Here is a 27,008-nt window from a genome sequence, read left to right on the forward strand (position 1 = left end):
ATTACACATGCATGTTTTTATTTCAAACAAGTATAATACAAAACCAAAATACATCAGTGAGGTTGGTTTCAGACATACAGCAAACACATGATTTAAAATGACAAGTCCACCTTCTTATAAGAACAAACAAAAACATTTTTCCCTTAATCGTAAGAAAACAATTCACTAGAGTCAGAAAATGAAATGCTGATGAACTTTCACACAAGATAGCTAAATATTTGACTTCTGGACCAGCAGATGTTTGACTTATTTAATAAGAAAACTGAAATCACATTAGACGGTGTTTTATAATATAAGTTTTACAAAAGAATCTCTAAACGTGTTTAAAAGCTATAGGAGAATTTTTTATTATTTGCATTTTTATAAATGAACATTTTTACAGTAGAATGCAGCTTGCTCTCTTTCTTCACACTGTACAGCTCGGTCTCTACAGCTTTCTGTAAAAACAAAAAGTTAATTACAAAAAAATCCTCAGAGTAAAATTAAGAGCAGACAGTAGTATGAGAACATCATTTTACCATGTAGGTTATCACGCTGTACCGGCAACGTTCGATCACAGGTTCTGGTTTCTGTCTTTGAGGGGGGGAGGAAAAAAAAAAAAAAAAAAAAAGGACAAAAATATTAATTTACAAATTGCCCATTACAATCTGTGACTTTTTTTTTTTTTTTTTTTTACACAAAATTGTAACTTATACAGAATATAAAGTTTCTCTAAAGTACTTCATTTATATGTATCATTTATATATATATACACACACACACACAGTTTTGTATTTTATATACCTTGATTTTAAATAATTTCATTATAGTAATACTGAGAATAAAAATACATAAACCGCCATATTCTTACCGATGACACATCTTTCTGCAGATAACTACCAGCAGGACTCCAGTTATAATCATGACTACAGTCACTCCAATGACAATTTCTAAAATTACACCATCAGATGACGGTGTTTCTGAAGAACCGGCAGAGTCTTCACTCTCTTAAAAACAGAAAATTAGCAGAAACATTATGTGGAGAAAACATTATACACAACATCTCATTTTTGGTAAAATAACCAGAGGATTACACACAGTATTGATAAACGTTATTAAATAAATCTCTTACCTTCCACGGTGATGTTGAGCTGTATGATATTCACTCCATCAGGGCGTACACACTCACAGCTGTAGATTCCACTGTCCTCTGGTGTTAAATTGCTCAGGTGGAGAAACACAGTCTGATTTATTGTCAGAAATGTGAACCTGGAACCACATCCTTGTTCAAAGCCTTCCACATGGCGATACAGCAGACGACACTCTTCACCTCGGCTCATGTTCATTTTACATACTGCAAATACGATAATATTCAGTGTGTCATTGCTGCATATTGGAGTATCATCTGGTTCTTGACCAACTGTTTTCACAAGCGACTTCCACATCATTTCTGTTGAATAAGAGAAGAGTTAAGGAGCAAATGCAGATTTTATGTTTGTGCATTGTGTTTTTCGCTTAGCAACCTAAAAAAGATTAATTGAACAATTTGTTACATATCTTATATATAACAAAAACGTAGTTCTTGCACAATACCTTTTCTGGAGGTACAAAGTGGTAGAAGCACAACAAAGTAAAGTTTCCATGTATCCATCAAAGCGATAACGTAGCTGCTTCTGGCTGTGTACACCGTACTGTACTATAGAGGTTGGAACAAAAACGCCTCTGTACTTTCCTGCAGCTACCACAACCTCAGACTCTCAACTCTCACTAAGCTTAGAGCTGATGAGGGGCACTCTTAAGAGGAAGTGAATGACATTTTACATCTTCTGCTGTCATGTTACAGCTAAAATTCAGGTGGATTAGGAAAAAAAAAATTCTACTTTTAAAAAGTTTTCTTAACTTATCTTAAAGGATTTCATAAGTCTGCTACCACATTTCAAAGCTTTAGATTTTCTTATAGCATGGTTTCTTAAAGGTGGTCAAAATGTGGTCTTTTCTAATCAGAAGTGTGTGATACCGTGTCAGCATGTTGCAGACTGTAAAGCTTCAGCCGTTTTCTGTATATGAATATTAATCATTGTAAGTAATCAGATCTTTTCTAATCTAACAGAAAATTAATGAGTCAACTCTGAATCAAGCACTAATGTGTGAGATTATAAATTCTTTGCATAGAACAATAGTCATTATACAAGACAATATTTCTTCAAGTGACACAACCATACATTGCCTGGCCAAAGTTAAAAGTTAATTTGATCTCCTTTAACTTTGATTACAGCAGCATTCGCTGTGGCATTGTTTTGATAAGCTTCAGCAATGTCACCAGATTTATTTCCATCCAGTGTTGCATTAATTTTTCTCCAAGATCTTGTATGGATGATGTATGGAGGTATTTGCCTATCTTTAATCAAGAGCGTAATTGTTTGATATTTTTTCCTCTCTCTTGGATTGCTCAAAGAGCTGTCTGTCAAAGCTCCTCCAGCCAATAGAATATGAGATAAACCGAGAAACTAGTCCTCACCTTCTTCAGGGTGCGCTTGTTTTACTTGACACAATACTTCACACAGTGGCTCCAATCTGGTTAACAGTTTTTTTCTTTTTGTTTTGTTCTGTTTTATTGTTTATTATAATAATTTCATGCTTTTCCATTTTACTGGCAAATTTATTTGTATTTGTATTATTTCATGTACAAGACAATTCAAAGTGCTTGACATGAAAGCAGGGTGCAGAAAGCAATACAAGTGCATCAAAAAAAAAAAGATTAAAAGAAATGCAATTAATGAAATAAAAACAGAACGAAGATGCTAAAATAAAATTGATAAAATGCAAGAAATAAAATTCCAATAAGTAGACACTTATTTGTCAGTAATATTATAACTCATTGGGCCTCTGGTAGAGCTGTGATCAGCTACTGCCTCAACTAAGATGACTTTGTGAAAGCACATAAAGCAGTGGTTGGCAACTGGTGGCCTGACTGCAGGCTGCCAATAATATCTAGCGCACCAGAATACAATGATTAAATAAAAAAAAAAAAAAAAGTTAACTTACTTGCACTCTAATCCTGGATTAGCTGAACTTACTAGAAATTTTCCTGGAAACCCGTTGCCTTAAATCGTTCTAGTTTTTACAAATGCTGAAACATGTCAAGTTAACATGGGCAACCATTAGAATTTAAAACCCATCAGTTCACTTATCTAAATTTCTTTAAAGTTCTAGTAGTTTGAAATAATTCTCTTATATTAGATTTACTTATACTGTTTAGTTCTTTCATTTACCTCTAACATGACATAATAAATTGTAGATATATGCATCAACTTACTGGTCCAGAACCACAATTAGCAGTGCTGAGAAGATGGCGATGGGTTGCTTTATTTTTTATTTTTCTTAACTCATTACATCATGTATAAGATTAGTCACTAGTGGTGGGTTTCTTTTTCAGTGCTGTCCTCTTTTATTCATGGTGCCAACTTTAAAATTCAAAGAGGGCAGAACTTTATAACATTGTCTAATTGTTAACATAACAGGAATTGAAACACATAACTCAAATTTATAGCACAGCAATAAACAAAAAAGGTTAAATTTCAGCTAAATCGGCATCTCCCATGAGCCTTTGCGGTCCAGATATGTTGAGTTTTGAAAATAGCCCCACCCTCTCTGACAGAAATGTTGAGTTTTCTTGGCGAATCATTATTATTACATTGCACAATGTAGAAAACTATTGGAAAGGACTTGTTTTATTAATGAGACACTGTTATTACAAAACATAAAATGATAATTAGCCACTACTAAAAAGTTTATGTTCAAACAAAATCTGGGCTAAGAGTGTGGAGTCACTGTGTAAAGTAAAACAAGCGCACCCTGAAGAAGGTGAAGACTGTTTGCTTGAATTATCTCGTATTCTATTGGCTTGAGGAGATTTGACAGACAGGATATTCAGGATTTTTTTCTGGCCACATTTCTTCCTGGAAGATGATGGCTCCCCATTATATTTCAAGTTTTTAATAATGCGTTGGATAGTTGTTAACCCACTTTTAGTAGTTTCTGCAATCTCCTTCAATTTTTACTCTGCTTAATGCAAATTATTTGAACCTTCTTAAATAGACTAACATCTTCTCCATGACTACTGGATGTGTCTTTTCACATGGTTGTTTAAAAGGTACATTATGCAACTCTAATGAAACAGAACAAGAGATAAGACAAGAGTCAAGACTTTTACTGGCTGGAGAGAGAGCTCACATGGACACCAAATTAGCCGTCAATAGGGGGGCGCATAACTGAGAAAATTCTTAAAGTTCTGTAGTGCGTCTTTAAAAAATGAAAATCTACTCAGCTGAGGAAAAACTGACCTAACACAATGATACAATGAGGGTAACTTAAATTTGGCCAAACCAAATAACACACACAGGGGAAAATAAAATGGAAAACAATAACTAGGCAAAGACTCAACACTAACTAAACTTCTATCATTATCCAGCAGCACATGGTAGAGCCTAACAAGCCCACGGCCATATTTAAGGCTCCTCAGCCCTTTGCTATGCCTTTCCTCAACCAGGAAATGAAACTTGCCCCACCACAGTAACACAAAACAAGAGAAACATAGGTGCTCGTCATAAAATTAGAATATCATGAAACTTTATTTCAGTAATTTCATTCAAAAAGGGAAACCTGTATAATGTAGACATTCATTCCTCACAGACTGACATTTTTCAAATGTTTTTCTTTTAACTATGATAATTATAACTGACAACTAATCAAAACCCCAAATTCAATAACCCAGAAAATTAGAATACTGTGGAAAGGTTCAGTTTTGAAGACACCTGGTGCTACACTCTAATCAGCTAATTAACTCAATTATAGTTGTCAGTATCACCTGTATTTTAAACGAAGTACATAACTTCCATTATTAATTGTGCACTCCAAACCACCAATGCAAGGAAAACATAAAAACATATACTGTTAAATATTTATCTGCAAATAAATGTATTATGAAAAATGTGATAAACATTACCATTGTGGGGCTTGTGCCATCATAATGACTTCTGGACAGCAATAAGAAAACTGGAATTTTTTTTTAACCCCATGCAAGTTCACACATGTATGAACCTGGTGTCAAATTGTTTGTTCAAAACCTCATATGTGCTATATAGAAAGCGATACTCTTCACCTAAGCTCAACTCTGTATCTTTCTCATGCTATAAGTACGATACATTGAGTGTGTCATCGCTGCATATTGGAGTGACATCAGCTTCTTGACTAACTGTTTTCACATGTGGCTTCTACAGAACTTGTGTTGATTAAAAAAAAAAGAGGAGTTCTTGTAGCAAATGCTGTTCTGCATTTCTTCAGTCCAAACATTCGTTGCAACTTTGAGTAAAAGACTGAATAATTTGTTGATCCATTTAAAACAAAACCTTTTGTTTTTGCATAAACTAAATATTGGCAACAGAAACAAAACAAAGTAACGTTTCGATCTCCCCATGCTGGTTAGCAGACCTCCTGCAAGTTCAACGCTACAGCCGCAAGCGATGTATGTCACACCGTATAGATCCACACCTCTTCGTATTTTTCTTCAACCCACCAAAACCAAAGGTTTCAGTTCTCAGGGGTATGAGCTGGCATATGGGCCTCTAAACTGGAAGTGCCAAGCATTTATTCTGCTTCCACGTTAAGACTGAAAGAGGGATGACATTAATAGAAAAAGGGAAAACTCTTGGCTGAGTTAAAGGACCCAACTTTGTTCCAACAGAAATGTTGTAGAAGTACTTAAAAGTGAACCGTTCATGACAAAACTCCACCAACATAACAAATTTTAACCTGTTAGTAACTTAACTGCCTCCAAGTTGATTTTTAGATCTGATTAATTATTAGGGGTGCAGACACTTATTGCATTACAAGCAAATACAAAAAAGCAAAGTTTTTGTAAGGCAGTGTACACACATATGCTGGGTTCAACCAAAAATAGTCAAATGTGTTATCTTAACCTCCCCACTACATTATGGTGGCCACTGAGGTTTACTGTAGACAATGATAACTGTGACATCTCATTTATAAAAGTTTCCTTACAGTTTTATTTAAACCAGTTCTGCTTGTACTGTGTAAATGACAATGCCTCAACAATACGAATGGCATTCTAACACAGGAGGAGCTACGTAACTTCATGTGCTCTAACAAAGAATCAACTTTACATCCATGGCTCAAGTTACATCATAGAACCAAAAGACTGACAATATCAGCCTCCATTAACCATTTTTGATCATTTATTTATTTTAACTTTGTTATTTTTTATTATTAACTCAGTGACTTAAATACTGCTGTTGGGGTGGGACATCATCTAACCTAATTTCCTTGATCACTTGTCCTTATTTTTATATATTAAAATATATATAACTTAATCTACATGGTTTTGAAATTGGATTTGAAAAAGGCAGACAGAAGATTATATTGGTTTTTATAGATGTAGGCTGGTACTGACTTTCCTGTTGTCTGTCTGGCAGCTTTCACCAATGGATAATACAAGCGGTCACAGCTGTAAATTTAAATTTGCGGTTCAGCTCTCAAACACGAGAAAGGGTGCATGAAACTAGGTTAAGATCTCCTGCAAGTCAGTTATCTGACAAACACAGATGCTGTATAAAGGTGAAATCATTGAAGTTTGTCATAGTTTATGTCTGTGGTGAGGTGCAACTAAAAACATTTCCATTCAATTCAGTAGTTATTCAATCACTTTGGAAAGAATCTCAAGACAAGGTGCACACATGAAGGATTTTCACATAAATGAAACCTGTTTGAAGCAGCTTCAAATAAACAGTTATTAAAATCACTGTACTGGTTCTCTGTGCGTTTCAGGATTGATTTCAAAGTTCTTTTAGTTGTTTATAAATGTCTTAATGGTTTTGGGCCTTCTTATTTATCTGACCTGCGTTTAAGGTATGAGTCCTTGTGGAAACTGAGGTCCTGTGGTACCGGCCTTTTAGTTGTTCCTAAAGTTAAAATTAAAACTAAGACCTTGTTTCACTCTAACGGCCCTCAGCTGTGGAACAGCCTGTTAGAAAACCTCAGGGCTGTTTGTGTTTTTTTTTTTTCCTTTTAAGACCTACCGTTATAGCTTAGCTTATAGCTGAACTTTATTTTAATTTTGTTATATTTACCAATTTATTTTTTATACATTTTGTTTTATTTAGTCAATTTTTATCCAACATTTTATATATCTGTCTTTTACGTGTTTATTTTTTATGGTTCTTGTTGTTTTCAGGTTTATTTTAATCTTGTTTTTACTTTTTAGCTTCAGTGTTTTCCTCATGGGGATCCTTCACATCAGGGTGACGTCTACTCGGTCTGCGGGTCGTTGCTATGGAGATCTCCCTGGTCGGGGTGGTTGGTGGTGCTGGACCCCTGCCTGCCCTGATCTTGGCGGTTTCCTTAGGTGATGCGGCTCCTGGTGTGCATGGATGCACACCAGGAGGTATATTGTGTTACTTATATTAATGTTTCAGTTAAAGAGACAGAAACTCAAAGTCAAAATTTATTATGTAAAGCACTTTGTGCTGCTTTTCTATGACATGTCTTACAAATAAAGTTTGATTTCATTTTATCATTATTTTCTTCCACTACGAAAAGTTTGAAAAACAATGACTGATCTCTCATGAACAGCATTTATTCTATAATTTTGTCCGGTAACATGTAAATTTATTTGACAAGAGGTCATTTATATAATTTTAGAAATTCTGGTTCCTCAAACACATAGAAGTGTTACAGTGTTAACACATATTTCAACATACTCTCATTTTGCATTCCTTCTGAAAGCTTGAAAGCCCCAAACCAAGTCATGACTGACAGAGTCAAACATGTCTCACAGCTCTAACTGTGCACAAGTATTCTGGTTTACACCCTGTACATAGAAAACTATCCTTACTCGTATAAAGTAACATGCTGACTTCGCCGTTAGATTTCAGCTCCAACTACGCCAAAAAACAGAAAGAAACAAATACTTTTTCACCCATTTCATCTAACCACTAAAATTAATTTTACAGGTAATATTAATCCGTGTTACATTAGTAGTGCATGTTCAGTGATAACTTTGATAATTCATATCCTGGATGTAAACACAAACAGGAATAAAACAGACTGGTGAAGCATGCAAAAACAAAATAAATATAGCAAATAACAAGGACAGACCCCATTAGCTACCCCCTGTTTTTCTCAGCTGCAGTTTGAATATTAAAAAAAAAAAACTCAAGCATTAGGCTGGGCAATTAGGGGAAAGCCAAAGGAAATTTGCAGCTCTCCGAACACTGCAAGCCCTCCAAATACTGTCAGGTCCTGTTTGAGATAACAGGTAAACCCTTGATGCTGAGACCAACTTTCAAAATCTGTGAAAGATTTAATGCTAAATAAATAAAAAATGAATAAATAAATAAAAAGAATGAGCTAGCCATCCATCTAATTCCCATCAGATCAAAAAATATTCATCTAGATCAAAAACAATTATATTTAGCCTGGTCAATTGTGGTCTAAACAAAGGTTTTCCAATCCTGGTCCTCAGGGCCCTCTGCCCTGCATGTTTTGATGTAACCCCAACACACCTGAATTAAATGAATAGCTCGTTAACAGGTTTGCAAAGAATTTGATGACCTACTGAGGTCCTGGATGAGAAAGTTTAAAGTACCTGAGTAAAGCTTAGAAAAATATCTTTTAATTTTTTTTATTTAACAGATTATATATATTTTAAGAAATTTATTTGTATTTGAGCAGATGTGTATAAATAGAAGGAGTAAAAGTTTGTAAGTAAAATGTTTCACAAATAATGGCTTTTTCATGTGTGGGTCAGAGTAAACATACAGTATCTACCGCCGTTTGAATATTATGCATGTCAACACAATAGCCACTAGAGGGCGCCACCTAGCCAACCGTCACTTCCGCCCCTCTCTGTAGCGCAAAGACTGCTGGGAAATTTTTTTACCGAGGAAGAATCATGAGGTAAACTTCAAAACGAGCACAGAAGAGGTTTTAAGAGGTAAATGTCATGTAATATGAAGCATTCACCTGTGAAGCTAAATATAAATTAGGGTTTTGTAGAAGAAGCCTGACCACCGGTTTTAATTTTAAAATGTCTGTACGTGCCTCCAAAAACACAAAACAACGTCTTATTAAAGCACGCTGTGTTGAACTTACTCTTGATCCACCAGGTGCTCACATCGCTTTGTCTTTGTCCACAGAGATCAGCTTTCCAGATGAAACAAGGTTAGAGAAGGTCCTCCAGGTGACAGACATCCAGTCATGGTGAGAAAACTTACGTTTATAGCTCAACAACTCTTCTTCCGTCCTTAAATTACTAAGTGAGGCAGCAACGGATCGTCTTTAATTAGAGAAACCTAAACGCACCTGGTAGCACTTGCATGAAAGCTGTTGTTCTGCATTATGTTTAAACTTATTTATTTACAATTCTACAGACAAACACGGTCCTTGATTATAGATTACAACACACAAATAATCTACTAACGAGTCATCATTTATTTTTCTAACGCAAGGCTCTTTAACTTCGGTCCTTGGGGGCCACTAACTCAAATGAATGGGTCCTTGTGCAGAGCTTGTTGGATCTATTTCATTTGAATCAGGTGTGTTGGAGCTGGGGAAGTATCTAAAACCTGCAGGGAAGTGGCCCTCAGGACACAAGTTGAAAAGCCTTCTTCTAGTATATTAGGTTTATAAGAATAAGAAGTTTTGTTAATGCCAGAGTTGCATAATTATGCAGTTCTTATTGTTAGAGGTGACAAAACATTATTCTAAATATTTATAAAGCAGGTTTAAAAACAACTGTGGTTGACCAAAGTTCTGTACATAAGAGACATAAAACATTGGCATAACTCACAATAATACAGTTGATTCTTAGCTAGTAAACGAGCTGTACTTATTGATCTAAACTAAATGAGATGAGGAAAAAAAAATTGCTTTTCAGGTTTTTAAATTGGATGTTTTTTTTTTTTTTTATGTTTTCAATAAAATGTACAGTCTAGGATTCTTTTCTTAGTTAGGTAAATCTCTTAAGAATTTAAGTTGAGAGGCGATTAAAAATAAAATATAACTAATTTTCTCAATTTCTACAGAATTACTGTAATAATAAATGTTATAGAATATGCCACCAAGTGGCAGAAATTTTCAGGTTAGACTATGATGGATATTTTCTTTGTATTCATTTTACTTTTTAATTTTAAGGTGCTTTGTTTTCAGGCTAGTTTTTAAGGAGATTTTTCACTCAGGTTTTGAAGTTGTGCTGCTCAAGTGATTTCTCCTTGTATATTAGAATTTTTTTCTACATCTGATATGTTATATAAAACTAAATTAATGAGCAAAATAAATTGGCAATTTCCACACAAATTGAAGAGGAAATGGAGAGGATGCAGGGCAGAGATAAGTGGAGGAAATTTAAGCCATTTCTTCCAACCTTTTCTGATGGGAAATGTGAGATTGTAGGTCAGCAAAATGGACAAGCTTGAAGTGCTAACAAGGAAACCGAGGCGTGGCTGCAGTTCATGCACTGTTTTAAGATTAACACGTTAACATTAGCTGGCGTCAGGAAAAAGTTTCTGTGCTGTGGAAGACAGCATTGGTCCTCTTTTGATGCCTAAAAAATCCTATCCATCTACCTTAAATGACTCTTCCTCTAACTGGGTTTATAACTACCTGACAAACAGACCATAGTATAGAGACTGAAGGGTTGTGTGTCTGAGAAGGTGGTCAGCAGCACTGGAGCACCACAGGGGACTTTATTCTCACCATTTTTTTTTTTTTTTTTAGAAAATTAATTATATGATCTTTTTCATTTGCAGGAGGACATCAACACTGTGATGTCCTGGTTTTCCAGCCCCGTCTACAGCCGCTATTGGCAGCACTACCGCCAGGCCATGGCTTGGCACCAAAGACACAAGCGTGCCTACCAAAAAGCCTTGGAGGCTGCTTATGGCCCCACCTACTGGCAGGAGGAGCGTCCCAGCAGACATCAGCGCTATGCCGACTGGCAACCTGAAGAGAACAGCCAAGATGGAGAAGATGATGATGAGGAAAGAAGCTCGGAGAGCGAAATCGAGTGTGACGTCAGCAATATGGAGATCAGTGAGGAGCTTCGGCAGTACTTTGCCCAAACAGAGAGACACAGAGAGGAGCTGAGTAAGTGAACTACTCCCATCTCCATTTTATAAGTAACGGACAGTTCTGCTCAGGGATGCATGGTGATGTCTGCTACGTGTTGTTTTCCAGAGAAGCAGCAGCAGATGGAGGCAGAGCAACACGACGGCTACGTGCCGGCCGACCACGACCTGCACAGCGTCTCCTGGCGAAGCAGTGTCGCTCCTCCCTCCGAGCGGCCTGGTGAGAGACGCGTGGCTGAGATGAAGAAGCTGTACGGCAAGGATGCGGCCAAGATCCTGGCCATGGAGGCGGCGATGCAGCTGACTTTTGACCGGAACTGTGACCTCAAGCAGCCAAAATACTGGCCAGTCATCCCTCTGAAACTATAACAGCTACAGAGCTGTAAAGTGATTTAGAGGGGTTTCAAGCGCTTGTCCTTATTTTTGTTAGGTCGGATGTGAAGGTTCTGATCCATCAGCTGTTGTTTGTACTTAATCTTCTGAAGCTGCTAACACATAGCATCACCTGGAATTCCCTTTCTCCTCTCAAAACAAGCACCTGTAAGCGGAACATTTGGTTAAGGGTCAGAGGTATAGTAGACCTGATGTAAATGTAGTCAAACAACATTTGTTTGTTTCCTCATAATCTGGTTTTGTTTAGCCTCTGGTGCTTCCTGCTGCTGCAGCTCCTCTTATGTCTGTCAGCTTAGTTCAGCCACTAAAACAGAAACATCCCTGCATGGCTGCTTCTGATGTTCCAGTTTCCAACATATACTGAGGGTAGTTTTGTTATTTCTAAACCACGCTGCTCTGATTTGGCATTTTGTTGGGTTCATTTGCTTTCTCAGAAGATGCTGAAGGATTTGTTTTCATCTTGTTTACACAATGTTTTAAAATGGATGTTTCAGTAGAAGTTTTATTAATAATAAAATGTTGTAAGCCAAAAAAAAACTGCTTTTTAGTAATATTTGTGTTGAGTTTAGGAAAATATAGGGTTAGGGTTAGGATTCTCCTCTAAAAGGTTTCAAGATACAAATGTGCTGAGGATTTATTTATTTAATATTTTATCCATAGTTCTAAGACCACCTGAAGTGTGAACATCTTGGGCATCATAGTGATTCAGTTTGCTCCTTCGTGATGTAGCATGTGGATCAATCCGCATGATCTCTGCTGTTTTAAGTTATCTGTACTGTTACGCACCATTCAGTCAACTTCACTGCATTTGGCTGTATGTGAGCAGTTATCACTGAGCACTTGAGCATCCAGCTGATCCCAGTTTTCACCCAAAAAACAGTCTAATCTGGGCTCTATTCTAGAGACTGGTGAATGGTTTCCCCTTGAGGGGAACTCTTTCTGAGAAGTCTCCTAATGGTAGACTTGGATAACACTACATCCTCTCTGAAGAGTGTTCCTTAGAGGGGTTTCTATGCCATAAAAACGTACTGAACTATCCAACAGTGCTGCCTTCCATGAACAATCAGGTATTTTTATGTTGTAGAGCTCCGTATCGATTAGACCACTCTGAATGTTCCTGCTCTAGATTTTTTTGGGGGGTTTGTAGCTGTTTTGTTTTAACTGACCTGAGAGCTCCTGTTTGTTGCAGGTTACAGCAACAGTTTTTAAAATCATTGCACATATGTCACCTGCTAAACTGATAAATGAAAATTTGAATATGAATCTCCTCAAACTGACAACTAAGTCATTCATTTATAGTTTATTGTATGAGTAAAATCTAAAATAAACATGCCGTGTTTTGGGTTTATCGTGTAAAATTGCACGCAGATCAGATGGAGACACATGCACGTTTGGATTAAATAATGATCCAGCTCTGGTCGCGGCTCTGACGCCACCTCTCTTCCCCTCCTCCCCTCTCGGACTGCAGCGGGACGTCCAGCTGCCTCCGCGCCGCGCGACAACCTGTGGAAAGACAGACTGCTTCTGCGTCATTTTTGCGTTTCTCGGAAAGTTTTTACAGGAGCAGAAAACATGGGTAGGCAAACTTTATTCTACGTTTCCTGTTGTTGTTTCTGGTGTTATCTCGTTGCAATGATCCCAGTTTTCTTTAAATTTAATGGCGGCAGATCTTTTTCCCCCGCTGCGTGTAAAGTTCAAGACCCACACGCGTAAAACCTGCAGTCTGATCCTTTTAACATTTAAATATTTATTTGCACCATTTAGTCACATCATGAGCTGCAGTACCACCTAGATGATCATCAGCTACTTTCTCCATGTTTGCGTCATACAAACAATGTTTAATCTGCAGCCTGTTATGAGCCAGCAGCTGCGCTGACATGCATTGCAATGAAAATGCATCCAGCGCACATGTGCGCGCGGGTGTTTTGCATGTCGCTGGACAGGGCAGGTTTGACTCTTCCAAAGCTGTAAACATGAATAACAAAGCCGATTTCATTTAACTGGGTTGCACTAAAGTTTGGACACATTTAGGTAAAAGTTCTGTTAGTGTGAAATGAGCAGATTGATCCCGAATATTAGTGCTTTGTTGCCACATTATTTTCAGTATTTTAAGCACAAGTATTAAATTACTATGTTGTACAATTTCATTAAATAATACTGTTTGGTTCAGTTGTTAAATATTTTCAGTTAAATTTCAGATCAGACATCTGCTTCATTTTCTAATGAAATAAAAAAATGCACTTAATAAGAACACAAGAAGTCAAGCTGAGCTAAATTTCTGCAAGTGTTAGCTACTTGTATTTATCATTTGACTGTAAAGACCTTTAGGAACAGGTATCAGACTGTTAGCAGAGCAGAGTTTTCCTACAGTTGCAAATCATCACCTACTGTGGGCAATGTTTTTTGTCACTGGGCAAATGTGTGTTATTGGAAAAAAGGGTGCAAAAATTCAGGACAGGGACCCCCATCTAGTTATTAAGCATGGGGGTGGTTTGATCATACTTTGGGCTTGGGTTACAACCACTTGCAAAAAGGACATTTCTGTTAACATAATGAACCATATGACATTCTGAAAGTAAACATGACTTCATGTAAAGAAAAGCTGAGGACTAAAAAAAACTTCTTCAGCAGGATAATAAATGTTTCAAAAGTTACCACAGATTTCTTCTTGGGGTAAAAGTTGTGAGTTTTGGTTGTGTATTGTATTAAAAAAACAAAAAACAAAAGCCTAAGTATCTCACACACACACACACACACACACACACACACAAAAACAATACATTTAAACAGCAACAGGGTGAGTTGAAAAAGTAATACTTGAAATAAAAAAGAAAAGTTTCTGCATTAAATTAATTATATTAACTGACCTAACTACTGAAAAATTTTGACTGGGGTGTCCAAACTTTTGCATCCCACAATGGTCCATATATTATTTTTTACCCAAAGCTTTCATAAAGTTCCATTTTTTGTAAAGTGAGGTGAATATTTACAAAAATTCAATCTTTGCTGAGTAATTTAGGCAATTTCTTTGACTGTGAGGTAATTTGAGATTACCTGGCTGAAGTTCAGTGTAGACTCACCTCTTCATCCCCGTGTCAGATCCTCATGTGAAAGCTGATGGCAATTGGATTAAGAGGGTGTGATCCATCCCATTGTTGTGGATTACACAGGCCTGATGAGCTTGAAACAAGGAAAATGATTGTATAGATTTACAGTAGATGTTCATGCATGTTTGAAGAACTAAAGGGCTTTACGGATTTCAGTTTCATAGAAGTTTTATCTTAATCGGGTAATCTGGCTGAGATCAAGATGTACTTTTTTAAGTAGAAGCAGTACAGGAAGAATACTTCTGTTTCAAGTAAAATAGAGATTTGAACATTTTTTAACCCTTTATGTAAGTGAAGATAGTAAAAATGTGGTGTCAGTAATATTTTCTTTTATCTAAGTTGTCTACTTTGTTGGTTCTCTTCTTTAAACTACACTAAAAAGGTGTTTTGGAACAGTGTGTTGTTTTGAAAGTGAAATAATTTCTCCTCTGAAATTAAATATGAGGTGGATGACAGTTTGAGATCATGTTTAAAGATAAAAATAAATGCTTTTACTACTTTTCACTACATTCAAGACATATATATATATATATATATATAATTATTATTATTATTACTAAACAAATAAGATACATGGCATTCCCTGGTATAACCACTCCTTCCTTGTCTTGTGTGTATTGGCTTCTCCTCTTACTTTTGGGTCAAAGCCCAGGATGGGAAGAGTAAATCATGTGCAGCAGGCCAGTTTGAGTCCATTTGAGCATATACATGCAGGAGGGATTTGATTCTTAACCATTTCTTTGGGTGTGTTAGTACGACTGAAAAATCCAGTCAAGTGCAATTTTAGTGGAACTTATCTGTTTACATGTATTTTAAAGATCCAGTTTCAGTCACATTGACTCCTCTTCCTAGTTTCCTTGCTATGGTCAGGTAAATGTACTGAATGAATAAAAATAAAGTCGAGACAGAGGTGTGTATTTGGAGTTTTTATTCATTTGTGTATTGTATGCAAACTTTTTTCCAGGTGGTGCAGCAATATATGTGCCACTAAAGCAAAGTAATGCTTACTGAATAAAACAACTTTTATGTTGTATTGAAGAAATTGAAGCCTGGATGTCTCTAAATTTTCTTGATTTTAATGACAACAAAACTGAGGTGTTGTTGCTTGGCCCAAATGATGTTTTCTCAGCTCTCATAGACCTGGGGTACTTGGGTCAGTATCTCAGGCCTACAGTGACCAACCTTGGGGTAAAGCTGGACAGTGCTTTAAAGTCTGATGCACAGATTAACGCTGTTGTGAAATCCAGCTTCTTTTAGCTTAGATAATTGTCTAAAGCCAAGCTTTCTATCGTCATGATTTTGATATTTTAATTCATGCTTTTATCACAAATCGCTTAAATTACTGCAACACACTTTATGTCAGGCTCAGTCAGTCAGCTCTTGCCCGACTGCAACTCATTTGAAATGCTGCAGCTCAGCTTTTAACTGGCACCAAAAAACAGGAGCACGTCACACCGGTTTTAAAGTTGTTGCACTGGTTGCCTGTTTCGTTATATATTGATTTTTAAATTATTTTATTTGTTTTTAAATGTCAACATGGCCTCACCCCACAGCATCTGTCCGACCTGCTCCAGCCCTACACTCCTGCACGCTCTCTCAGGTCGGCTCCTTGTTAACTGTCCCATGAAATCCAGAGGGGATCGCCCCTTTTCAGTTGTTGGCCCCAAACTCTGGAATGCACTGCCCCTGCACCTTCGACCGGCTAGGCTACTTTCTGTTTTTAAATCTTCTCTTAAGAAGTACCTTTTCTCCATTGGCCTTTAAACCAGTTTGAGTTGCTGACTTTAATGTTTTTATTTTATTTATTCAATTTTATTGTTTTTATTGTCTTAGTTAAGTGTGTTACAGTTGCTAGTCCATTTATTGCTTTTTAGATTTACAATAGTTTTTAAGTCCAAGGCTGTGTACAGCACTTTGGTCAATTATGTTGTTTTAAAGTGCTCTATAAATAAAGTTGAATGGGACTGGAATAGTTGTTGACACTGATACCATTAAACACATTAAATCTTCATGCCTGAATATAATAGAGGACAAACTGGACCCTCATATTCAAGTCACTTATTTTGGGAGATCATAAACGTAGCTGCCAAAAAAATATTTATTCCATTTTATTTTATACCACATTAAGTAACATTTAAGTTCAATAGTTAAATCCAATAAATTGCTTTCGTCTCCTTTATTATTTGGTTTGAAACCAAAAAGGACCCGAAGCATTACTGCAATGCTTGGTTATCAAATAAATCCTTGATGTTTACATCAATATATGCTCATCAAAATAGGTCAAAGTTAAATGATGTGGAAATGTGTTTGTTTTTCTGTTTCACTCAGCTATTTTTATACAGGTGGATGAAAAATGTTCCAGCAGTTATGCAAAAATGATAACCATCATTCACAGATTGTGTTGAAGAGTTTTAACATCCAGCCTGTATAACCAGCTTTAAATTGCAATACCACTTATAGCCACCAGGGGCCCAAATCCCCGCTGGGTGGGTGGAGTTATGCAAAAAGTAGGGGGTGTAGTTACACTTATACTGTAGTTAAAGGAGGAATTCCTGTGCTATAGTGTGAGGTGTTTTAAGCCAGGAGACTCACCAAACTACTTCAGGTGAGTTGAGCTTTTGATGCTGAGACGAATGCTGCTTTAGTAAAACAACTCTGCTATAAATGACAGCTGAGTAGTTTATTTTTTAAAATAATCAACAGTCTTTTCTGTGTTCAGGATGAAACGTCCCCAAATAGCGTTGTAAGTTGTTTGGCTTCAAACTGTCAGATGCTAATATTTTGAGACATACAACACACGTCTCTTTTCATTATCATTGAACATTACTTGAACATTGCCTGTCAAGCCTAGGGCAAGCAGTGCAAAAACTAGAAATTTTATTTTACCTTGCTGTATTTTATGGATATTGGGAATCTCCCCCAAGCATTAAGTATTAGGATTAGAGCTTAGTGAGACAGGAAGTAGATCAGGGATCAGCCAGTCATGGACAATGTATATAGTCTCGATTTCATTTGTTTATTTAGGACGGGGTGGGGTGGAGGGGGTTTACAACACTATTTATTATACAGTAATCACTTAAGGGAGGGGCAATGGTACCAGGTACCAATACCTCTCTTTAGCCACCTTGATGCAGGATAGGTCCAGGGGTGTGAGCTTCTGCTCATGAAACGTTAATGGTGTCAATAATCAGATAAAAAGAGGTAAAGTACTTTCACATTTAAAATCTTTACAGGCAGACATAATGTTTCTGCAGACAACACACTTGTCAAATGACTCTCATGGTAGACTGAGTTGTAAATGGGTAAGTGAAATATATCATTCTAAATTCTTATCGAAAGCAAGGGAAACAGCAATTCTCATCCACCAGGGAGTCACTTTTAAACATTTATTTACTATAGCAGATAAAAAGGGATGTTATGTGATGGTTTTGAGGGAGCTACAATCAGCGCATTTAACATTATTGACTGTATATGGGCCAAACTATGGTGACCCTTAATTCTTTAGGACAGTTTTTAGGTTAATCCCAGATATATCAAATACAAATCTAATTATAGGGGCTGACCTTAACTTTGTACTTGATCCACACTTGGAAAAATCTAACATTTATATAACAACATCCTCAAATTCATGCAACCATGTAAAAACATACAGAGAATACAGTTGACAACAATATAGTTGACATCTGTAGAACACTCAATCCTTTAGATAGAGAATATTCATTCCACTCTAACGTCCACAATGTTTACAGCCGAATTGATCACCTCCTGGTAGATGGGAAAATGCTTTCTTATGTTTTTAATACAAAATATCATAATCTCTGACCGTAGACCTGTCACCTTTTCATTAAAATTAGATACATTTATAAGCCACAGAGGAAATGGAGGTTTAACCCCCAACTACTTGAGAACAAACAATTCTGTGAATACCTGAATCACACATTACAGTATTCTTTGATATCAATGATAAGGATGATGTTTCAACAGTGTTATTATGGAAGACTTTTAAAGCGTAACAGAGAGGTTGTATATCATTTCAAACTGAACAATTAGAATTGGAAGAAAATATGAAAAATTGGACTCAGACAGTGCTAAGAAAGATGAGATCTCTGCACTCAAATATAAATTTAATAATTTGTCATCTGACTGAATAAGTAGAGCCTTTTAATTTGGTGACAAACCACATAAATTGTTAGCAAGTCAACTACAAAACTGGAAAGTGAAAGAAATATTCATAAAATAAAATCAAAGTCTGGAACTCTTTAAAAATATCACAAGGACATCAATGCAGAATTATGAAAGGCTGTATACATCTCAGAGGAGTGCACTGCCAGGGGTAATGAAAGAATTTCTGGGCTCCGGCAAACTACTAGAACTAGACCAGGACGACCATAAATACTTAGATGCAGAGCTCACCTGCAATGAAATAATAGTCGAAAAGCATTTGACCAAGTGGAATGGTCATACTTGTTCTCAGTAATAGAACATTTTCAAATTGGAAACAAGTTTATTGCATGGGCTAAACGACAACCCCAGCACTAGGATACTGACTAATCAGACGCTGTCCACACAATTTGCACCTGGAGGCTGTAAGCAAGGCTGTGTACTGAGTGCCTTATTATTTGCTTTAGCCCTGGAATCTCTTGCAAAAACAATTAGAACACACACCAACATACATGAGTTTAACACAGTTTTTTCTTCAAATAAGATCTCTCTGTACGCTGATGACGCTGCTGTATATAACCCAGCCCAAGACCACGATTCCAAAGATTTTGGAGGTCATTAACCACTTTGAGACATTCTGGACCATTGGAAAAAACTACCAATCTCCCTATCAGGCAGGGTGAATGCTTTTAAGATGGTCTTCCTTCCACAAACTCTTTATCTCTTTCAGAACATACCAACATTTATTACTGAATCGTATTTCTAAAATTAGACTCATTCATTTTATTATTCATCTGGAACTAAAAAGAATGCAGAATAAAAATAAAAATTACCAAAAAATATCTATGTAAGTCTAAAGTGAATGGTGAACTCGTTTTCCTAACTTCACTACACATTATTGGGCAGCCTGCCTTGGCTCGCATGTCCATCGTCTAACTGGCTGGAGATTAAGAGGGAGGACTGCCTGCACTATTCAATAGGTGCAATTGTACTGTCACCTGTAGCGGCTGATAAAAGCTTCTACAGACACAGCCCAGTAATATAAAATATAATGAGGATCTGGAAACAAAATAGAAAAGCACTTTAATCTCTGAAAAGTCTATTTTTTTACTGCCTATTATATCTAATCCATTTTTTGCTCCCTCAAACATGGACGGCTTTTTTAATGTCTGGAAAGAGTTAGGTATAGTTAATGTTGGTGATCTATATGTCAAGGGTACTTTTATATCCTTTGAAAAGCTTCAGGAAAAATATGACCTACTCTGGGCTTACCGTTTTAGATGCTTTCAAATCAGTGACTATGTGAGGAAGCTTCTTCCTGGATTTAAAAACGCATTCCCAGATAAATTGGATGGGTGTCTGCACGATCCAAAATTAACACTCGCCAGCTGCCAAATGCGAGTAAATTTTTTGTTTGGTGAGTAAATCTCAAAGGGGTATCCGCCAAATGGCGAGTAAATGTTTGGACCAAATTAGTCATGTTTTTTCAGTCTTCCTTTTGGTGGATTTCTTCTTTATGTTCCTCTGCTGTCTGCATGTATGAACGACGTGCACGTACACAAACATGCACTGACAGAAACAATCACACTTGACACGAGAATGCACTGCACTGTTTCAGCTCTCTTTACTGTTTAGATCAGGCTAATTAAGTAGGTAAATATGTGGAGATCTTTAGCAGGAGCCAGCCAGCTTTCCAAAAGAAAGCATGGTGAACTAGAAGATAAATCAGCAGGGCTTACAGCCCCAACCAGAAAGTTCAGTGAAAAGTGATGGTTTGGATATAGCGACGCCTTCTGTCTGCTTCACGGCCTGGTTCCACTCACTTTCCACGCACTGACTGTAGGTGGTAACACATCTGCACATGCCGCGCTGTCAGCACAGCAGAACTCTGTTGGACATGATGTTAGCCTGTTAGCTTAGCTTAGCTGTTTTCAACCTGAAAGCTTTAAATTTATTTATTATCAGTTTTTGTTAAGTTTATTTTTTAAACAATAAAATAAAAAGCAAAAATCAGGAATATGATCCCACCAAGGCTGTAAAGCTGTGGCACAAGAACTGTTACAAGAGCAGGAGGCCAGACTTCACGGACTGTGTAAAAACAGGAAGAGTACAGAGGGAGGAGTCTGATTAGGTTTTAGTTAATGAATTCAGACATTAACACTTTATCAAATAGAACCGTTTTTCTTGTTGCCTTTGTTTAATGTTGCTGTGACTTCCACTTTTAGTTTGGATACAACACAACATAGTATTATAGAAAATAGAGGTAGAGGTATGTGCGTAGAGGTATGTGTGTGTGTGAAATAATTTAATAATTTGGCCAGTAAAAAAATATGTTTGGCCGGTAGATGTTTGGCAATCTGGGTGTCTGAAACTGTACACTGGTTCAGACCAAGTTATAGCCACTCAGACAGGATGCAAAGTCACCCTAATACAACTAAGATTAAATCTGAATGGGAGTATGAATTAGGACTGCCAATTACTGATAACGCTTGGAATTCCATCTTAGAAGATGTCCATATCTGCTCTTTAAATACTAGACATTGCTTAATCTAATTCAAAGTCCTACATAGAATCTATTATTCAAAATTTAAGTTACACATGTCTTCTGAAATTTCACCCATATGTGATAAATGTAAGTGAAAAAAATGTGATCTACTGTGTGGCTTTACCATGTGTGCTAAATTACAAGACTTCTGGCTTTTTGGTTTATTCTAAAAAATATTTAGAGTAAAGAAACAACCTGAACCAGTCCTAATAATCTTGGGTATATCAGATGTATTGAGTCTTTTAAAACGGACGCAACAATTGTTATTGTCATATGGTCTAATCACAGCTAAGAAGCTAATTCTAATTCTTTTTTTTTTCTTTTCTTTCACTTTAAGGGGATCTGGTTTTAAATTTTGAATATTGAACTGTGAATTGTTCTGTACTTGACCTTTTTTTGCTTTCCAAAAATTAATTGATAAAAATATTTAAAACAAGTTTGTTTTATGCTTAATACAATACTGTAATTAAGTTAAGTTATAATGATATTAATGAGAGAATTTTTAAGAATGCTTACTTTTTGGTGTAAGTAAATAATAATGTAAGTTACTTTTTGAATTAAGTAACTAGTAACTGTAGCTACGACACAACACTGTTAATAGCAATGAAAGTTATAGAAAAATCATGGCATGTGTTTCCTGATTTGTTCAAGTAAAAGAACCATGTTAAAATTTAAATTGATAGGAAATCATGAAGCTTTTTCCAGGCTTGCCATTGCAAGGCTTGCTCCAGAGCTTTCCTGTGACAGCTTTTCTATATTAATTAACACCATCTGTAGGAAAATTGTGGAACCAATTACTCCATTTGCTTCCAATTTGTTCAGGAATAAGAACATTGAGGCTGAAGTTCAGATTTCTCCCGGTCTCTTTTTAACTGTAAGCTAACATGACAGCAGTTGCATCCAGTTTGATCTAATTAGGCCAATGATCTAACTTCTTCGAACATTTCTGTATCTCAGTCTACTACTTCTCTCTTGACCCTCCTCCTCTGCAGCTCCTTTTTTCACTGTCTTCCCTCTAACATCCATGACATCTGCTTCCAATAAGCAGCAGGCCTGTTTATTGCCTTCCGGCTGGTGAGAAGTTGAGAACAGACAGGATGTAGTCAAGTGACATGATTTACTGTGATGGAGAACCAGAGCCATTTTTCTGTAGGAAGCCGTTGTAAACTTCTCTTCATTCACCTCTCTTGTTACGCCTGTTACCAACCACAGACTTTAACGTTTTGTTTCATCATCCGATCGTTTATTGACTCGCCTCATCATCTCCCTGCTTACTGTGTTCATCATTACTTTTTCAACCACCCCCTCCTCTTCCTTGTTCTTCTGCTCTCCTCCCCCTGCGCGTCCTCCTACGTGAATTCACTCTTTGTGCTTTTTTTTTTCTGCTGCAGTTTGTCTGTACTCAGGTCTATGTGAAACCTCATATCCTCTTGCATCCTCTCCTGTGGGTTTGCTATGCGCTGATCCACAGAATGATGCTGAATGTAACAGCCGTCAAGCAGAGAGACTTCAAAGGCCCCTGATTTTAACGGGATGTTTTATACTGAGAGAATAAATGATCACTCGGCTGGAGAAAGTGGAACAGTCTAGTGATCTGATTAAAATAACAGTATACCAACACTTTAGTTACAGTTTTTTAGTTTGTTCTGGCACAGCTACCAATTATATTTCCCATGAACTCTATTCCATATCATACATCCATTTTCTACATTCTTATTTTAGCATATGTGGTGTTGTTTACTTGCTAATGCCTGCCTGAATAAAGTGCAGCTGAATGAGGAGAGGAATTTCCATTTTCGGTCCTGGCAAATTGATGACCCAGGTTTTCTTCTTCCTCCTACCTTCTTTTTCTTTTGGTCAGTGGTCAAGATAGCACCCCAATATGAACAGCTGTTGTAACTGCATGACGTCATCCAAGCAGGTTTGGTCTGCTTGAGTAAAGTGCAGAGTGAAAGCAGAACAAAACCCATTAACTTGCTACATTTCTCACATACCTCGCCAAATTAGACAGAATCCTGCAGACTATCCTGGTATGGATGTGCCCTAAAGGCTTGTTTATGTTCCCTTATATATGTAAATCGGTGCGTCCATTTGAAACGTTGTCAAACTTCACTGCCCACATTCTCCTAAGCGTCCTTTATGTTGGCATGGTTGTCACCCCTCATTATCGGGTGCGCCACAGTTTCGGTGTGTCAATCCACACCGGGAGCATGTCAGGTGGGAAACGCGCCTGCGAATGCAGTCCACCTAGCTGGATCTGCGAAATCAAAAATTCCCAGGAGATTCTTCTGATTCTTCACTGCCAGGATAAACGTCTCGTCTTCCACGATGAAAAAAAAAAAAAAAAAAAATACAGAGAGACCCTGACCGATTAATGACGTAATGTTTACATGGTTCAGCAAATGCAAATCTACATGGGGGCTTTTATTTTGAAAATTACTGGAAGCTTTTACTCTGCTCCCATGCCTGATTCTGATTTCCTGTCTGTCCCTATCTGAACTGCCAAGTTTGACGCGTTCTGGATGCGATTTCCGTCAAAAATGGACTCGCCTCGTTTGTTTAGCAGAGAGCAGCAACAAGGCGCTTCAGGGATGCTTCTGACACACACTGCGGCGCGCCCAGTGTGAACCAAACCATTCACTAAAATTTCCACAAACAGCTGCTGCGGCACACATGTACACGGTGGAAATTGGGGGTTGCATCCACTTGCAGGCAGTGCAGAATTCACAGTTCGCCCCAGTTTCAGACTTAAGCAAACATGATGACGGTGAAGGTGATCATGATAATGCCCATTCTCAGAAACAGATATGAAAAGAGGGAGCACAGTTGACTGTGGTGGTCTGCAGCCATTAAATACATCACAGAAGACGAACAAAAAGACTTTGTCGCATGTGTATGCTTATTCAGTTTAGAACATAAATAGATGTTTAAACAAAGTGATGTGTAGCTTGAAAAACAAAAACGTGGCAGTGGTTGGACAGTTTAAATAATGGTTACAAAGGAAGAAAGGACGTATGGGAGAATGTCAACAACAACAAAAAGGTTGGAAGACACTGAGATCTAGCATGCAGATTGTGCTCTTTCAGGCCAGTTTGTGAGCAAACACAAACACCATGAGGACTTAAAGGGACTTAAGATGAGTTATTTGTTTAGCTCTCTTAGATGATGTGACTCTGGGGCAAGTTTTTTTTTTTTTTTTTTCTTCTTCTTTTTTTTAAAAAAAAATCTAAAAGTGTAATGTTAACTCGGATTATGGACTTATAGTATGGTTGGGTATATCACAGGGAGTCATATTATGGCTAAAATATGGAAAAGCTCCCTTCAGTAACTTATAATTTGGACTAAATATAAAGATTAAAAACCATTAAAAACTGGTCAAAGTAAAACAGAGATCTCAAATGCCAGAGTTTTGGTCACCAGTATGGGCTGCTTGTTGCATAAATATGGCTGCCATGTTGGAAGAGGAAAGTTTATCCTGTGAATGTCCCTTTTTTCTATCACAATGACATTTCTAGATCAGCTGAATTGTCTAAACTTTTACATGTTTTTAAACATAAACATAAATGGCCACCAATTAGTGGTCAGCATGCACATACTCAGTGTTACAAAATGTAAATTTGTTCAAGCTGTATCCCCCGTTCGCCATCTTCCTCGGGTCAACTAGAGGAAGTCCCATCTCATCATGCTAAGGCTACAAAGTAGGAGTAAAAAATAAGGGATTTCAATTAATACACCTACACTATTTCTAAATTTAAGACACTTAACATATATTGACTTAGAGCTTCATGTATAACTGAGTTGCTCATTGTTTTAATGCAGAAAGATATTTAATAGCTCAGAAAATGTCTCAGATCTGGAAAAAATTTCCTTAAGTTTTCCAACATTTGTCTTTTAGCGTTAACCAGACTTACTGGAACACCTTTCACTGCTTAAAGTGGAAGTGTTCTGTTAAAGGGCATCTTCCTGAATCCGCCGCTTATGGAAAGTAGTCTATGTCAAATGAAAGGTTCAGGTGTCATTCAAGAAATAAATTTGTTAATTTTTAATTATTTTAAATACTGTAAATAAAAAGGCAAATATGATGGACTAATGAGTACATCCACTAAAAGTGCTGATTAGAGGACTGTCAGCAAATACTGAATGTAAAGAAGATGAGTGGGATGAAAAGGCTGTTCCTGCTGGTCAGGTTTAAGGTCTCTTTCAGCCTTGGTCTCCACAGTTAAAGATTATTTCCAGCATAAATCAACCCTTTTAGCAATTTAGAGGACATCGTCCTCAACTTTGTGACAGGCCTCTCGCTTTGTTCTCTTGCCAGGATTTAGCTCTTCAGCATCTGTACTTCATCTGTCTGGTAACCACAAAAGTGAAATTTGTGGTTGCATTAATCACTTTTACAGTAGTTGTTTAACAAAACATGAGGTCAAGGCATTTTCTTCTTGGCAAACTTAACATCTGTTTTTCCACAATAACTTATTTTTCACCCTTTAAGCAGAGCTTTCTAATTTTATATATATATATATATATATATATCACTTATTTGTGTGCAGTTGTCGCAGCACTGATTTGACTTAGGTCAAGGCTTATTGGGGTATAAATTTAAATAAACTGCAAATATGAGAGCTGGTTGTCATGGATATTGTATAGTGAATATTTAGGCTCCTCTCATCTCTTCCTTGTGAATAATTTTAGGCAAAACGGCAACTATGATGTGTCGGAATCAGTCGTTGTCTAGAGGACCTGTTGCCAAGGCAACGCAGCGATGCACAGTGCTCAAAGGCAGGCGTAATTTCAAATCTCTACACATGCAAAGAGTCATACATTTGCTCACAAGAGCCCACATATGCAAAAAATAGACTATATATAATTATAGCATGACCCACAGGCAGCAGGGGATGCCACTCTCCCTCACCTCCCCTCTGCTGTTCTCCCACCTCTGCAGTGATGAAGATGGTGATGAAGAGGATGAGCCCACCCCATTTTGCATTTCCTCCACATAGTGACTCACGGTGTGCTTGCACATTGTGGACAGAAGTGGCTCTTATCCCATGTTACTGCTGTTGTGTTCCACATTTCCGTACAGTAGGTCACAGGTGAAGCAGCTCCTGAGTCACATGACTCCTGCAGGGCAGTTATGATGCAAGCAGACAGTCTGAAGTCAGGTGGGGGTGTTGATGTGTTTGTGTGTGTGTTTGGCGTAAGGTGAGGGTGGGTGTGCAGTTGTGATGGTGGTGATAGTGTAACATCATGTGGAGCAGACTGAGGGCCAAATCTGGGCCAGCAGGATTAGCAGCTCGTTGGATAAATTGCTGAGAGGAGGGTGCTGCTGGGGGGATGGGTTTGTAGGCATGTGTGTGTATATGTGTGTGTGGAAGTATGTGTAGGTTAAGCCATCCGTACTGACAGGAGTCAGAAATTGTATATAAGACAATATGTTAAAGATGTCGGATTTATTTCTTCGCATGGTTCCAGTAGAGGGTGGGTGTTCACTCAGCCATATGTGGGCCTGTGTGTGTGTGTGTGAGAGAGAGAGAGAGAGAGAGTGAGAGAGAGTGAGAGAGAGAGCGACAGATGATTTAGGCTTGAAAAGCATCTTCATTGCCTTGTTGTCTTACACATACAAGTTAAACTTTGTAATTACATGCAAATTCAGAAGTCACAAAAATACAGGTGTTTCAGGCAGTA

At 37.3% G+C, this 27,008-nt stretch overlaps 2 protein-coding genes across 7 annotated transcripts; one reads left to right on the forward strand and one right to left on the reverse strand.

The window, feature by feature from the left end:
- On the reverse strand, nt 1–26,252 carry LOC121635463. Of its 6 annotated transcripts, none has more exons than XM_041978618.1 (6): nt 26,236–26,252; nt 14,594–14,693; nt 1,112–1,333; nt 851–986; nt 519–573; nt 1–437 (listed from the first exon to the last, which is right to left on the reverse strand). In XM_041978618.1, exons 3-6 carry the CDS (start codon nt 1,323–1,325, stop codon nt 324–326), a joined length of 519 nt encoding a protein of 172 aa, XP_041834552.1. In that variant the 5' UTR covers nt 1,326–1,333; nt 14,594–14,693; nt 26,236–26,252; the 3' UTR covers nt 1–323. The 6 variants fall into 6 exon arrangements, 5 of the variants coding, with proteins under 5 accessions (XP_041834552.1, XP_041834550.1, XP_041834549.1 ...); XM_041978616.1 differs by lacking the exons at nt 14,594–14,693; nt 26,236–26,252 and adding exons at nt 9,148–9,198; nt 9,270–9,422 and having other exon boundaries at nt 1,112–1,429; XR_006009466.1 differs by lacking the exons at nt 14,594–14,693; nt 26,236–26,252 and adding an exon at nt 9,148–9,228 and having other exon boundaries at nt 1,112–1,203.
- Nucleotides 8,882–12,050, forward strand: gemin8 (gem (nuclear organelle) associated protein 8). Its single transcript, XM_041978622.1, has 4 exons — nt 8,882–8,989; nt 9,192–9,255; nt 10,803–11,139; nt 11,230–12,050. Exons 2-4 carry the CDS (start codon nt 9,253–9,255, stop codon nt 11,487–11,489), a joined length of 600 nt encoding a protein of 199 aa, XP_041834556.1. The 5' UTR covers nt 8,882–8,989; nt 9,192–9,252; the 3' UTR covers nt 11,490–12,050.
- Nucleotides 26,253–27,008: the final 756 nt, after the last annotated feature.

The sequence above is a fragment of the Melanotaenia boesemani genome, chromosome 24, assembly GCF_017639745.1.
Source record: "Melanotaenia boesemani isolate fMelBoe1 chromosome 24, fMelBoe1.pri, whole genome shotgun sequence".
In the NCBI taxonomy this organism is placed as follows: Eukaryota; Metazoa; Chordata; class Actinopteri; order Atheriniformes; family Melanotaeniidae; genus Melanotaenia; species Melanotaenia boesemani.

Excerpts from the sequence above, each read along its gene's own strand:
- LOC121635463 (XM_041978614.1), bottom strand. The coding sequence starts at position 1,630 with ATGGATACATGGAAACTTTACTTTGTTGTGCTTCTACCACTTTGTACC. Across the intron at positions 1,430-1,572 it reads ACTTTGTACCTCCAGAAAAG|AAATGATGTGGAAGTCGCTT; the intron begins GTATTGTGCAAG and ends CTTATTCAACAG. Across the intron at positions 574-850 it reads TGCAGAAAGATGTGTCATCG|ACAGAAACCAGAACCTGTGA; the intron begins GTAAGAATATGG and ends CCCCCCTCAAAG.
- gemin8 (XM_041978622.1), top strand. Across the intron at positions 11,140-11,229 it reads GAGACACAGAGAGGAGCTGA|AGAAGCAGCAGCAGATGGAG; the intron begins GTAAGTGAACTA and ends GTTGTTTTCCAG.